The 14,203-nt window shown below is 51.8% G+C and overlaps 1 protein-coding gene across 2 annotated transcripts in view; it reads left to right on the top strand.

Moving 5' to 3' along the window:
• Positions 1-6,457, top strand: part of Fbln2 (fibulin 2) — a 63,276-nt gene extending 56,819 nt beyond the window's left edge. For both annotated transcript variants that reach the window (XM_005364882.3, XM_005364883.3), the window contains 7 exons: positions 357-500; positions 613-741; positions 925-1,050; positions 2,660-2,776; positions 3,168-3,296; positions 4,372-4,495; positions 5,587-6,457. In XM_005364882.3, the coding sequence (XP_005364939.2) occupies positions 357-500; positions 613-741; positions 925-1,050; positions 2,660-2,776; positions 3,168-3,296; positions 4,372-4,495; positions 5,587-5,944 (1,127 nt within the window). In that variant the 3' untranslated portion in view covers positions 5,945-6,457. The remainder of the gene's footprint in view (positions 1-356; positions 501-612; positions 742-924; positions 1,051-2,659; positions 2,777-3,167; positions 3,297-4,371; positions 4,496-5,586) is intronic.
• Positions 6,458-14,203: the final 7,746 nt, after the last annotated feature.

A 14,203-nucleotide genomic window follows, 5' to 3' on the forward strand; every position in this document is an offset into this window, starting at 1 on the left:
AGAGAGAGAGAGAGAGAGAGAGAGAGAGAGAGAGAGAGAGAGAGCGAGCGAGCTCTGCAGAGTTGGGGGAGCAGCTGGCAGGCCGCTGTATTATCAGTACTGGAGGCACTGTTTGGAAAGCAAGAGCAGGGGCCTGCCGTTCCAGTCACCCCAGCTGCCTGCCTTCCCCTTGCTTTAGCTGTTCCACTGGACAGATGTGGACAGATGTAGTCAGCCTAGTGGCTCTGGCTTCTGGAGGTGGGACTCTCATATACCAGGGTTCAGGGGTGGGATGGTCTAGGCTGAAGGCCCAGAGCTGGTCAGACGAGCATAGGAGGGGGTGAAACAGGCTCTCCAGCACCCTGTCCCTGTTACAGACATCAACGAATGCACATCGTTGCTGGAGCCCTGCCGCCCGGGATTCAGCTGCATCAACACAGTGGGTTCCTACACATGTCAGAGGAACCCACTGGTCTGCGGGCGTGGTTACCATGCCAATGAGGATGGCTCTGAGTGTGTGGGTAAGGTTGGAGCCCCCTGAATCCACGCAGCCTCCCCATCTAGCTCTCTGCCCAAGAGGCCCTGTAGAGGAGCCGTCCAGACCTCAGGGTGCCTTGCTTGCCTGCCCCACAGATGTGAATGAGTGTGAAACAGGTGTGCACCGCTGTGGTGAGGGCCAGCTGTGCCACAACCTCCCTGGATCCTACCGCTGTGACTGCAAGCCCGGCTTCCAGAGGGATGCATTCGGCAGGACCTGCATCGGTAAGGGATGCTGGGGTCTGGGGTCCCCTGGACCTTCTGGATATCAGCCTTCAAGCCACCCCTTCCTCCGTGCTCTTGTCCTCCTTGCCTCTCACCCTTTACCCTGGGTACCTCTATTTCTGGACCACTTCCTGTGCATTTGGTTGCCCACTCTGTGCCTGCTGCTCATTGTCTCCCCTGCAGATGTGAACGAATGCTGGATCTCACCGGGCCGCCTGTGCCAGCACACTTGCGAGAACACACCGGGCTCCTACCGCTGCTCCTGTGCTGCTGGCTTCATTTTGGCTGCAGATGGCAAGCATTGTGAAGGTACTTCCCACCCTGACTTCTGACCCCTGACCTCTGACCACAGGCACTAGATCCCACTTGGACAGATAGGCTCTGCTCCTACTGTGATCACTGGGAGTTTGCTGCCAAGATGCCACAAGGCAACCATGAGAGCTCAGGTGAAGGAGCAATGGCCACATGGTTCCCAGGGATGATGTCATCAATCCATAAGGTCCAGGAGAGTCTATTTTTTCTGGCTTTTCAGGAATTTCAGTATGAATGTAGAATTAGCTGCTACTTGCACATTGCCGATGGCATAAGCCTTGAGGTACACACTGACCTAAACCAAGTGTGGGCACGGACTATGGCTGTGGGTCAAGTCTTCTCAAGTGTGACGGGCCTGTAGCTGGGGAAATGATGGCGCACTATCCACACAGATGCCCCTAGTGCAGCTGGCTCGGTCCACTGGGGAAGGAAGTCATGAGGCAGCTCAGTGGGAAGCTGGGTCATGGCATCTCTGGCCCCATTTTCTTAGCACTGTCTCCCTCACTCTCTTCCACATGAGAAAGATCTCCCAAGACTTCAGTGGGACTCCCAGTCCTCTGGGCTTAGCTGTGGCAGGACACTGGTGGCATAATATGGGCCTGCCACATCCAGGTTGGGCGTGAGCAGCTTGGAGCAGGCAGGGCCTCTGTCTCAGCATTCTGCCTAGGCACAGCTCCTACGTTCATCTCTGTGCTCCCACTGCTGCGCGCTGGAGACGTGGAGGTGAACTGAGCATGGATTCCGCTGCCCAGAAGCTTAGTCCAGCAGAGTGGACAAAACCACACATTGATACATGTCTCTGTGAATGGCATGGATTTTAGGAGTTAGACACCGTCAGGCATGGCTTGCCCTCTTTTACGTTCTCTCTGCCCTGTCCACCTTTGCTTCCTTGATGTTCCTTAAAAACACCCCTCAACTCCCACTTCGGGGGCTTTGCACATGCTGAGCCCTCTACCTGGAGAACCCCTTTCCCCAGATAGTCACATGGCCCTGTTCTGCTGATCACATCCTCCCTGACCACTTTATATAAGGCTGCAGCCCACCACAGGAACAGTGTGAGAACAATTTCTCTTATGTTTTCCCCTTGCCACTTGACATACTTAGGCATGCTAGCTGTCTCGTTTTTACCACTCTTTCTTCTCCCCTCTTCTCTGTCCATGTAAGCTAGCTTTCCCAGAAGATTTTGTCTGCCTTGCTCATGGCTGTCTCCCCACGTCCAGTGTGGGCCTGGCACAGTCTATTCTGAAATGTTCAGTGGGCAGACGCTCTGAGGAAGTCATGAACTAACCTTCCTGATTCACCCCCACTCCAGCTCCTGCACCCGCCCCACTTTCATGCAGTGTCAACTCTTGGCCTGTGTTGCATCCAGGTGACTCGAGAGCCATCTGCTCCAGCAGTTGTGTGTCCCCAGCAGGACAGCACCAGGCTCTGCCTTGACTTTGTCCTGGGGCCAGAGGACCTGCTCTTGCTGCGTTCCTTGCCTGGTCCCACCCTCACCAATGGGTGACTGAAAGGAATGTCTGTCGGAACAAGGATTCCGGTGAGCCCGCCCAGCCCAATATATGGGCTAGGAGGATCCACCGTGATGGAGCCTGTATCCCCACAGATGTGAATGAGTGTGAGGCCCGGCGCTGCAGCCAGGAATGCGCCAACATCTACGGCTCCTATCAGTGCTACTGTCGCCAGGGCTACCAGCTGGCAGAGGATGGGCATAGCTGCACAGGTGGGCACCTGTCTTCCCCCACGAACTCTGTGAAGAAGGGACCCATTTCCTGTGTGCTGGGATAGGTCTGAGTTCATATCCCAGCTTACAGTGTTCCTGCTGTGGGACCTAGGTTCTCTCTACTCTTACCTAAGGTTTCCTCTGCTGTAAAGTGAGATGATGACCCTGATCTCAACAGGAGTGTATCACCCAAGTCGGGCTGGTACCATCATGATCAGTAACACACATTGTTGTGTGAGGTGCACTCCAGTTCTAGCCCCCATCGTCTATGTGGCTCTGAGAGGTCACACGCACCATTAGAGCCTTCTTGTCTTCCCAAATGGGCCCCTGGGATTCCCGGCTCTGCCGGTGGATGGCTGGCCGAGGCTCACCAGATGACCCTTTCTGGCAGACATCGACGAGTGTGCACAGGGCGCTGGCATTCTCTGCACCTTCCGCTGTGTCAACGTGCCCGGGAGCTACCAGTGTGCATGCCCAGAGCACGGCTACACTATGATGGCCAATGGGAGGTCCTGCAAGGGTAAGTGACAGCCTCCACTCCGCCAGGCCTTGGATAGCTCTGTGCATGCACTAGGCGCTGCAAATTGCTTCGTGCTTGGAGAGCCGCACTAATCCCATGTGCTCAGAACAGTTCTGCTCGGGACAATAGTCCTCATGTCCAGACCTGGGGTGAGGAAGACAATGGGCTTCCAGCCACTCATGCCAGCATAGAATCTCCCAGGCTTGGCCATGAACCTGTCCCCTGCCCTGCTGTGAAGAGACAGGGAACTATCTACGAGCCTCAGAGACCCAAGTTGGTGTCCTCAAATTTCCATCACACTGTCTAGTGGCAGGTTGGAACAGCAAAGTGTGGTCCACAGGCCGGGATGTAGGGAAGGAGTCCCAGGGAGGTCAGCACTGTCTAGTGCAGGTTGACAGCCCCCTGTCACCACAGTGCGAGTCAGGAGATAGGGGAGGTGGCTCTGCCACTGGGGACACAGAAAGCCCCAGCTTTAGCAGTTTATCAGATTTGCTACAGAGGAGATAGTTCTGGAATGGACCAGAGTGACTTTGACTCTCCCTCTGAGCTGGATCCCTGAGCTATGATTCTAATTAGTGCCACTGACCACAAAATTTTGGGCCTGCCAAGACATCAAGGCAAGGTGGCCGTGGGAGGGGCCCTGACTCCCCTTCAAGAGGAGCTTTGGACTTGAAGCCTGGGTGGCCTTGTGCAGTGAACAGATCAGTGGGTCTCAGTGGCTAGCTCTCCCTGCCCCTGTGTGTCTTGAAGGAAAGAGTGCCTTAGGCATGGGGTGGGCAGCTCTGCATTCAGGTTGGTGGCTGTGGGTCCTGGGAGTTAGTCCAGCATCAGGTTGCATCCCCGTTAGTGGTGGCACTTGCTGTGTAGTGGGCACCTTGCACTTTATTCTGAGAACCTGAGAACCCAGCATGGTCAGACACTGCTGCCGCTGTGTGATGGTGATGGGGCTGGACAGTGAGCCACACTCTTAGACCACATGGTGTCTGCGACCCAGGCCTCCAGCCGGATGGGAGTGGTTCAGGCTGGGTTTCTACATCACGAGGACTCTCTTATCAGCCCTACTTTCCCCTCCCAGACCTGGATGAGTGTGCACTGGGCACCCACAACTGCTCTGAATCTGAGACGTGCCATAACCTCCAGGGCGGTTTCCGCTGCCTGCGCTTCGAGTGCCCACCAAACTATGTCCGTGTCTCGGAAACGTGAGTGCCTTCAGCTCTGGAGTGATTCAGCGCCCTTCATGGCCCCTGTTCCACAGGCCCAATGGCAGGTGGTCCCTGCCGTGGCCACCTCCTGCCCCTTCCTGTAAAGCACTACGAAGAGAATAGAGAGCTGTCTGTGCACATAGAGGGCTGTCACCTCCAAGACAGTAAATTTAATCTGGAGCCAGGTATGAATGGCCACAGCCCAGGAACATGAATTAAGGTTGCCTCAAATAACATGCCCATGGAAGCAGTTTTATGAAGTCAATCAGTTAATCAACCTTATAGAATCTTTAACACAGACATAGTATTTGTTGGGAACTTCAGTTCCCAACCTCACCTCCTTACACACAGACACATACGCACACACACTGCTCGTACCTCACCTACTGTGTACCCCTCCCCCCCGCCCAGCGTTTGACCCCTTGCTATAGATCTACTCATTACCTCCCAGGGGGTTCTGGGGACCTGTACCCAGAACAGCCTCATGGTGCAGCTTCATGAGACAACCCCCAGTGGGGGCCTCCTGAGTACACCATCAAGCTGTTCCTGTCCCTACCCTGTCATCTGGCTGCTGGCTGCATTTGTAGGATCCTGCCAGGCACTCACCAGGTTATAGACTGAGGCCTCAGTTCCTCGCCCCTCAGCCTCTCAAGGGCTGCTTGGGATCTGCCCTCCTTAGTGCAGGCCACCAGGTGAGGGAGATGCAGAATTTATTAACTTGGAGGTGACAACACCCATCCCTGCAAGAGGAGACAGGGGAGTGTGGCTGCCAGCAGGCAGCACTCAGGTTTTATCAGGAAGTGGGGTGTGGTGGGAGGGGAAGAAAGGAAGGAGCAAACATGGATGAAAAAGAGCTGCTGACAGGCCTGCCGGGACCTTTGCTGGGCACTGCCAACCACCCCCACCCCGGGAGACCATCTCTTAGTGGGAACTGAGGCCCAGAGGTAAAGCGATATCTGGACTCCTATGGGTAGAGCTCACATTTGACCTCTGGTCCTCTGGTTCCTGAACCAACTTCTGGGTTCTGTCCCATCTCTGGGATGGGAGTGAGGATCGCCAGCCACTGACCAAGCATCCTCCCCTCACAGGAAGTGTGAGCGCACCACATGCCAGGATATTGCCGAGTGCCAGACCTCGCCAGCCCGCATCACGTATTACCAGCTCAATTTCCAGACTGGCCTACTGGTACCCGCTCACATCTTCCGCATTGGCCCTGCTCCTGCCTTTGCTGGGGACACCATCTCTCTGACCATCACCAAGGGGAATGAGGAGGGCTACTTCGTCACAAGCAGACCCAATGCCTACACTGGCGTGGTATCCCTGCAAAGGTCTGTCCTAGAGCCCCGGGACTTTGCCCTGGATGTTGAGATGAAGCTGTGGCGGCAGGGCTCGGTCACTACCTTCCTGGTCAAGATGTATATCTTCTTCACCACCTTTGCCCCATGAGGTGCCCCGTGAACCAGTCCCTCCAGGTGGCATCTGGGCAGCTGTGCCTTTACTGTGACTTTGTGACCTAACATAATCGTGCTGATATGTTGGTCCCCAGTCTTTGCCCTGGAAGGAGGGAGATGTTCCCCAGCAGGCAATGGGTACAGGTCAAGGTCATCAAGACTGGATGATCGCCCACAGACTGGAAACCGCCGCAAGGGGCTTCAGAACTCCACTCCATGACTCTGGCTAAAGCTGATATTCCATTCCTGGTCCCACTGTGTTTTTTCAATTCAAAAAATGACAAACAAACCCATCTGTGCCTAGTGGCAGGCACAGGCCTTTAATCCCAGCAGTAGGGAGGCAGAGGCAGAAAGATCTCTGAGTTCCAGGCCAGCCTGGTCTATATTAGGAGTTCTACCAGCTGGGGCTGCATAGAGAAATCCTGTGTCAAAAAAAAAAAAAAAGGAAAAAAGAAAAAAAAAAAGAAAAAATTCATCTCAAGTTTTTTTGCTATAGTTTAATTATAAGAATAGTATGTATACATTATTAAAATTGATCAAATAGCACAAAAAGGTTATTTAGCCTCTTTGTCTCCTTTATTTTGTAAAAATGTTGGAGTTTGACATCAGTACCAGGACATCACAGGGTCCCTAACCTAGTGATGAGCTTAGAGTGAGATCCGAAGGTCAGCTAGCTGACCTTTTCCATTACAAGGCTCTCCTCCTGCCCACACTCGCTCCCTCCTGCTGCCCCCCTCCTCCTCAGATGTGGACCCTAGCTGCTTGTCTTGTCACCTTGGATATGATGGCAGCAGGTCTGGAGTGGACTTGGGTGGGGCTAAAACAGATACGTATTTGTGCCTGTGTGATTTCAGCTCGGTTAGGCTTCAGCCAAGGAGGTACCTATGAAAACGTGGGAAACCAGGGCCCTGAGAGCGGAGGGGCGGTGCCTGAGGTCTACAGCGAGGGTCAGAGTGGGCGGGCCAACTCGACTGTGTGTCCCCTGAGACGGGGTTTCTTTCTGTGAGCAGTCTAGAACAGTTACATGTGGTGAGCGGCAGTCAGTATATTACTATGGGATGGAAACTGAGCTGGGTCAAGCAGATCTGTAATCCCAAGTACTTGGGACACTGAGGCAAGAGAATTGACAGTTAGTGGTAGCTCTGTCCCAAAGAGTTAAAAAAAATTGGGTGGGGGGGGGGGCTGAGGATGTAGTGTAGTGGTGGATCACTTGGTTGGTTCACTCTCTAGTACCACACAGGAAAACCAAAAGGTGGAGACAGCATAGGCTGAGTGTGTCACAGGTAGTAACAGCAGTGTGGGTGTCCGCGCACACATGTGCGTGGGACAACAGCTCTGGCTGGGTGTAGAAAATCTTACTGTGAGCAGTGGGTAGAACCTGGAGAAGTGGCCCGTGGGAATGGTGGCACCTAACCCCCAGTGGCTGGCATTCTTTTTAAAGATGTTTTTAAGAAACCACATTTTGGTATAAATTCTCCTGGTTTTAAGCTGTGGTTGAAATTTTAAAAACAAAAATTGGGCATGAGGGCCAGCAAATGGCTCAGTGGGTAAAGGGACCTGATAGACCTGAGTTGGGTTCCCAGGACGCACATGGTGGAAGGAGAGAACTGACTCCCACAAGCTGACCTCTGACCTCTGCACACGTGCTCTGGCATGTGCGTGCACACACGCTCACACACACACACACACATGTGAGCACACACACTTTCTAAACACATTTTTTTTTAAAGGAAAGCAGTAAACATGGGAGCTGGGAAGATGGCCTAGTGGTTAAGAGATTCATATGGCAGCTCACAATTATCTGCAACTCTAATTCCAGGGGATCTGATGCCCTCTTGTCCCTGTGGGCACCAGACACACGTGGTGCACATGCACACATGCGCACATGCAGGTAAAGCAGTATAGTGGCATTTCACTTTTATTAACTCTCTGATCTTCAGGCAAACTTTAACAGAGAGTTAAACAGCCCAACTGGTCAGCCTTACAGGCCAGGCAGTGGTGACACACACCTTTAATCCCAGTAGCTACACTAGTTGCCACAGAAACCGGGCATGCATGCCTTTTATCCCAGTGGTACATGCCTTTAATCCCAGCCCTAGAGAGGATTATAAAACAGGAAGAAACAGCTCTCAGACACAGTCTCATTCTGAGATTCCTGGAGGCAGGATCGCCATTTCAGATTGAGGTGGAGGTAAGAGCCAGTGACTGGCGGCTTTTCAGATCTTCAGGTTGAACCCCAATTTCTCGTAGTTTTTATTAATTGTGCTTCATAAAACACTCATACACATAAGAAAGAATAAATAAATTTTCGCAAAACGAGCATAAGCCAGGCAAATCCTAAGGTCACAGCTCTTGCGGAGGTCATCACCCAGTGACTTTTCCTCTGTTCTCCCTTTCACTGCCCCCTCTCCCCAGGAGTGTAGCTCTGCTACTGGCCTCCCTTCTCACTTCTTTGGCCTTCAGAGTCCCAGAGCTCACAGCTCTGCTGTGACACCATCTGCAAGACAAAGGACTAGATGGAGCTCCATTGACAAGCACATCAGTGACTCCGGGATATAGGTCACTCCCCAGCTGGCAGCACCTACCCCTGTTCTCTTGCGGCCTGGGGCATCCTGCCAGCTCATGGCTACTTCCCCTGGATCTGAATTAGGGTTCCTGGACTGTTTGGGGGGCAATGTCTCAGCTGCATCCATCAGTATTTCCGATGGGGAAGATGAGCCTTAGCAGCGTTTGACTGCAAACTGGCCAGCAACTGGTCTCAGTTGTGCTGCTGGGCAGTCTCTGTGGCTTCCATTCGGCAGCTCCCTTTGTGGAACCATTCCCCATCATGCTGGTCAAATACCCCTGCTCCACTACATTTCAGGAGAAGTCAGGTTCCCACCATTCATAGTGGTTCAAGATCTCCAGTCCCCACTGAATTGCTCCCCTGACTCCCATCTTCCATGTATGGCTAACTCTCCCTGGTCCCGAGGAGCCCCATGGGGACATCTTGACTTTCATATAGCTGACCCGAGGCTACAACAAGAAACCTTGTCTCAAAAAACCAATAAAGAAAGAAAGAAAGAAAAGAAAGAAAAAATACACACACACATGCTTTTCACTTTATTTATTTAGGCAGAAGTGGGATTGAATCTAGGGCCTTGTACATACAAAGCCATTATTCTACATTAGGCTATTTCTGCCTTTTCTTTTTTATGCTCAGATCAGGTTTCACTAAGTGGCCTAGGCTTTGGACTTGACATCCTTCTGTCTCAGCCTCCTTAATAGCTAGGATTAGATGGCTTAAAATAATATTTGTCCTATTGTGAGTTACTCTTTTCAGTGCTGGAAATGGAGAGATAGGGCCCTGTAGGATCAGGAAGCACTCTACTTCTGAGCTCCATCCCCAGACAGCAATGTGATGGTTTGGTTTGTGTTTCCATCGGGTTGGTGTTTGTAACTTTTCTGTTATTGTTATAACACCATGAGCAAGGCGACTTAGAAAAGGAAGGTTTCTTCGGGATTGCAGTTCCTGAGAGACAGCAGTCCATCATGGTGGGAAGTGTGACAGCGAGCAGCAGGCACAGCAGCCTGCGCAGCAGACTGCGGGGCTCACACTTTGAGTCGCAAACCCTAAGAGAAAGCGAATCAGAAAGCGGCACTATGCTTTCAACTCCCAAAGCCTGCCTTCTGTGACACACTTCCTCCAGCAAGACCACACCTCCTAAACCTCCCCAAACGGTGCCACCAACTGGGGACCAGTGCCGAGACTCTGAAGACATCTTATGTAAACTACCTCTGGGAGTGATGAACACAGGGGTGCTACGGCATCTACAACCTTAGATTTTCATTGTTCTTCCAAGCTGACTACATTCTGATTCTTCAGGCTACCATATTAGTTATCCTGCCCCCTGTCCCCCTGTGTGCTGTGCCATGATACACCAGAACCCCTCCCCTCAATCACATGGCACCCCTCTTTGACTGTTCTTCCTCTGCCCTCCGGGGTCTTGCTCTCAGCTTCTCTGTGAGGTCACCCTTAAGGACTCCACTTACGAGGAAGATTGCATGTTGCTTCTCTCCTGTCTCTGATTTGACTGTCCTCTGCACTGGGAGTAAAGCGCAGCTGTCTGAGGCCCTTCCGGGTTGGGTCACCTCAGAGGGTACTGCACCAATTCATCCCCTCTGCGTGGATTTAGAAATGTGCCCCATTGGATTGTGACCCCCTCCCTTTCTCCATCTCACCTCTAGGTTTGCCCACTCTGATGATGAACTTTGCTGTGTGGCAACAGACATTTTTTTCTGGTGGGGGCCGGATGAGGCTCCAAGGGCAGGAGCTGTTCTCCCTCTGAGGTTAGGGAGTTAGCCCACATCAACCCAACTCCTGCCAGAGGATTTTGAGTTTGATTTTCACTACTTCCTGTTTCCTTCTACTCCATGAAGTCAACTCCTTAAGAGTTGAATTGAATTGGTCCCTAACTCCACTGGGAATGGCGATCAGGTGGTACACACGATAATCTCAGTACTTGGGAGATGAAGGCAAAAGGATCAGGATTAAAGACATCTTCAACTAGAGTGAGTTCAAGGCTAGCTCAGACCTCTTATGCTAGGGAACATTGATGAAGACCACGTGCCTGTTACAAAACATCACAGACCCCTCCCAGGGTACTATACCTGACCCTGAAGGATCTTGGCTGGATCTCAGCAGCTTTGAGGACTGGGAATAAATCAGACGATGCCTCCCTTTGGGTTTGTCAGGAGTCATCCTCATAACTGGGCTGGAGCTCTGGGGTCCTCGGTAGAAAGGCCATGGACACAGGCTGTCATGTGGCCACTCACCTTGGCTGCATGGCTGAATCTGCTGATCAAGTTTCTCACCATCAGGTTCTTTCTCTTTTTCTCCACTCTTTCAATTCCTTTCTGTTGCCATGATAAAATGCCAAGACCAAAAACAACTATGAAGAGAAAAAAACTTCGGCTTCCAGTTCCTAAGGAGACCGTCTGTCATGATGAGCAAGGTAGGGCACTGGGAATGTGGATAGCCTGGTCGTCAGCAGGTAGAGAAGGAGAGCCAGAAGCAGGACCAGGCTATAAAACCTTAAAGCCCTGCCCCCAGTGACACACCAGTGATGTACTCCTCCCACCCCCTGCAAAGGCTCCGCCTCCTAAAGGTTCCACATCCTCCGCAAACAGTGCCACCAAATGAGAGCAAGCTCTTAAATACACGAGCCTTTGGGGACATTCATCCTCTGTTGTCACATATTTATAGTGGAGTAACAGCCACTTGATCAGAAGCTCAATTAAAGCAACCAGAGGCTTGTATGTGGCATCATGGTAGGGTACTTAGGGGGCTGAGACCTTAAGCTTGGAGGTCTTGGTTGATCTAAGGGTAGACAGGAGAAAGCACACATCCTGAAAGTGTGGTTAGTAGTTCTTCAGTTAATTAAGTTTTCAATGTGTGTGCATGGGTGTTTTGTCTGCTTGTATACCTGTGCATTGTGGGCATCCTTGTGTCTAGAGAGGATGTCAGATCTCCGAGGACTGGAGCTACAGTTAACTGTGAGCAGCCAGTGCATCCCCTGGAAGAGCAGTCAGTGTTCTTAACTGTCGAGCCATCATCTCTCCGGCCCCAATGGATATTTGGCTTTTGAAAAGTTAGGCACTCAGCATTTTAAGCTTGCGATGAATGTGTATCCAGGCCAATGCTATTGGCTGCAAGTCCTCTGAGGGGCGCCCTCTCCCCCTTGGCCCTCTTGAAGCTACCTGGGCTGTCCCAGATGCCACCAGCAGACTCTGCCGCAGAGCACGGTGCCTGTGTGAGGATTCCTTTAAAGAGAACACAGGTGCAAGAGGGCATGCTGTCTGCAGGTGTCAGAGCTCCATGTGTCCGTACATAGGGTTGTTCCAATAACAGTGGTACACAGATGCTGGCACTGTGCTTCTCAAATGCTAAGGGGACACACAGCTAACTTGCTGATGGTCTGGGTGGGCAGAGGGGGGAGCCCATGGCACTTGAATACCTGGGGTGTTTAACTAAGCTTCTCGGATACACTATTAACCAGAGTTCGTCCTGCAGCAGAGGCCCCTGACTTCTTGGCATGACATTTAGAGAAGTTTGGAGCATCATATAAATAGTGAGAAAATGTACATATGGCTTTAGGCCTTGAACTTCTCTGAAAGCTCCGGGCTTCCTTTTTCTCCTTAGTTTCTTAAGTCAAGCTGTTCTCTTGAAAGTTTCTAATTTGATGACCTCTTGAGATCACATGATTTAGACAGGATGGCCCAGAGACACCACAAATCTCTTTGTGTATATACAGAGCCGTCATCCTGCTGTGGGCAGGGCAGTGTTTTCTGGGGGCTATAAATGGGGCTCACAGGAGAGGTCTCCGGCCGGATTCTGTCGCACAGTGGAGCAAGGGCGCCCCCTCGTGGCTGCATCCCAACCCAGTCAACAAGTAATGGCAAAGGTGGATTTGGTCAGAAAGGTGTTTTCAGTTCCATGGGAGGCTTTGAGGCCTCACACTGTGGCCCGAAGTGACTTTGGAAAAGTTTTAGTGTGAGCTGACGCCTGAGGTCTAGGTGGACAGTTGGAGATTAAGTGGGATGCCTGGGAATGGTCCTTGAGGGGACCAGCAGAGCTAGCTGTCCTTCATTAAACCATGTGTCTGGGCCCATAGTAACCCTAGAGTCAACTTCCCTGCCCCACCTAGGACTAATGGATCCCGACATGCAAGGGTCTTCCCGGAAAACAACCCCTGTGAAGGCCTGGGACTTTCCTGGTCTGTGGGCAACACACTCCACCCAGAGAAGCAGCCCCGTGCTTCAAGCTCTGTGCTGGGGGCTCAAGTCTCGCCTCACCCAGCACAGCCTAGGCAGAGTTTGGCATGGGCTCACCAAGGCCCATATAAGGATTCACACGTTGTGAGGATGGCCAAAGCCAGGCAAGCAAGAGAAGCCACAGATTGGCAGAAAATAATAGCAAACGCGAAGCTGATAACGGACAGCTGTCACGCATACAAGGGACTCCTAACACATGACAGCAGACGATGACACAAACCCAACATGGCAGATGATGAGCAGACATCTTGGTGAGAACACGCATGTGCGCAGACAGCTGATACACACGTGAAAGTATGTCCTGTTTCTGTCACCAGGGAGCTGCCAGTGAGACCCAGCTGCCACAGCCCCTCGTGTGAGCTTTCGCTTTCAGTTAGCCACCCAAAAAACATCAGAGAGGAAGTTCCAGAAACAAATAAGCCAGGAATTGGTGAGACGGCTCAGTGGGTAAAGGCCCTTGCCAAGTGGCCTGAGTTTGATCCCAGAAGGTGAAGGAGAGAGCCGACTTTACCAGGTTAACCTCTGACCTCCACAGGTGGCACCCATACACACACACACACACACACACACACACACACACACACGTGTATGCACACACAGTGGGTAAGAGCGCTTGCTGTACTTGCAGAGGTCCTTCAGGTGAAGAGAATCGGTAAGCGCTCCAGAGCCTCAAGTGAAGAGGGCTCAGTTTCCAACACCCACACACAACTCTGGTTCCGGGGGATTTTCTGGCCTCTGGTGACACCCGGCATACATATGGTATGCAAACATAATTGTAGGCAAAACATTCATATGCATAAAATGAAAACTGATTTAAAAAATAACAAAAATTTAAAATAAGTAATTCATAATTCTCTGGCTTTGACCTCTCCCACACTGAATGACACACTGTCTTGCTTTCACTCTCTGTTATCTTCAGGGTGTGAGTTGCCCTGCCATTCCAGCTGTCTGTCACTGTCATCTTGGTTGTAGAATCTACTGTCTTCAAATGACTCTTTTGTTTAACTTTTTAAGTTTCAATTCCTGGTTGTTTTGAGAAAAGGTCTCCTGTGGCTCAGGCTGACCTTGAACTCACTGGGTAGCTGGGACTGGCCTTGAACTCTTGATCTTTCTGTGTCCACTTCCCAAGTGTTAGGGTTGCAGCTATGGCCACGGTGCCCAGGAAAGTGGCCCTTGCTTTGCCTAGAATGACTCCAGAGTAGTGATGCTGGCAACCCAGGTGTGCTGAAGAGAAGCCGTGAGTGCTTCCCATCTGGGGCTATGGTGTTTGCTGGGAAATGTCCCCAGAGGCTAATTTAAAGACTTGGTCCCTAGTTGGTGACTCTGTCCGGGAGAGGTTTAGGCCTTGCTGGAGGAAGTGCAGCACTGAGGGAGAGCTGAGAGGATGCGGCTTCTCCCTGCATCCCGAGTCCACCGGCTCTGCTCTGTGCTTCTTGTTGAA

Source organism: Microtus ochrogaster, unplaced genomic scaffold (genome assembly GCF_000317375.1).
Source record: "Microtus ochrogaster isolate Prairie Vole_2 unplaced genomic scaffold, MicOch1.0 UNK1, whole genome shotgun sequence".
Taxonomy (NCBI): Eukaryota; Metazoa; Chordata; class Mammalia; order Rodentia; family Cricetidae; genus Microtus; species Microtus ochrogaster.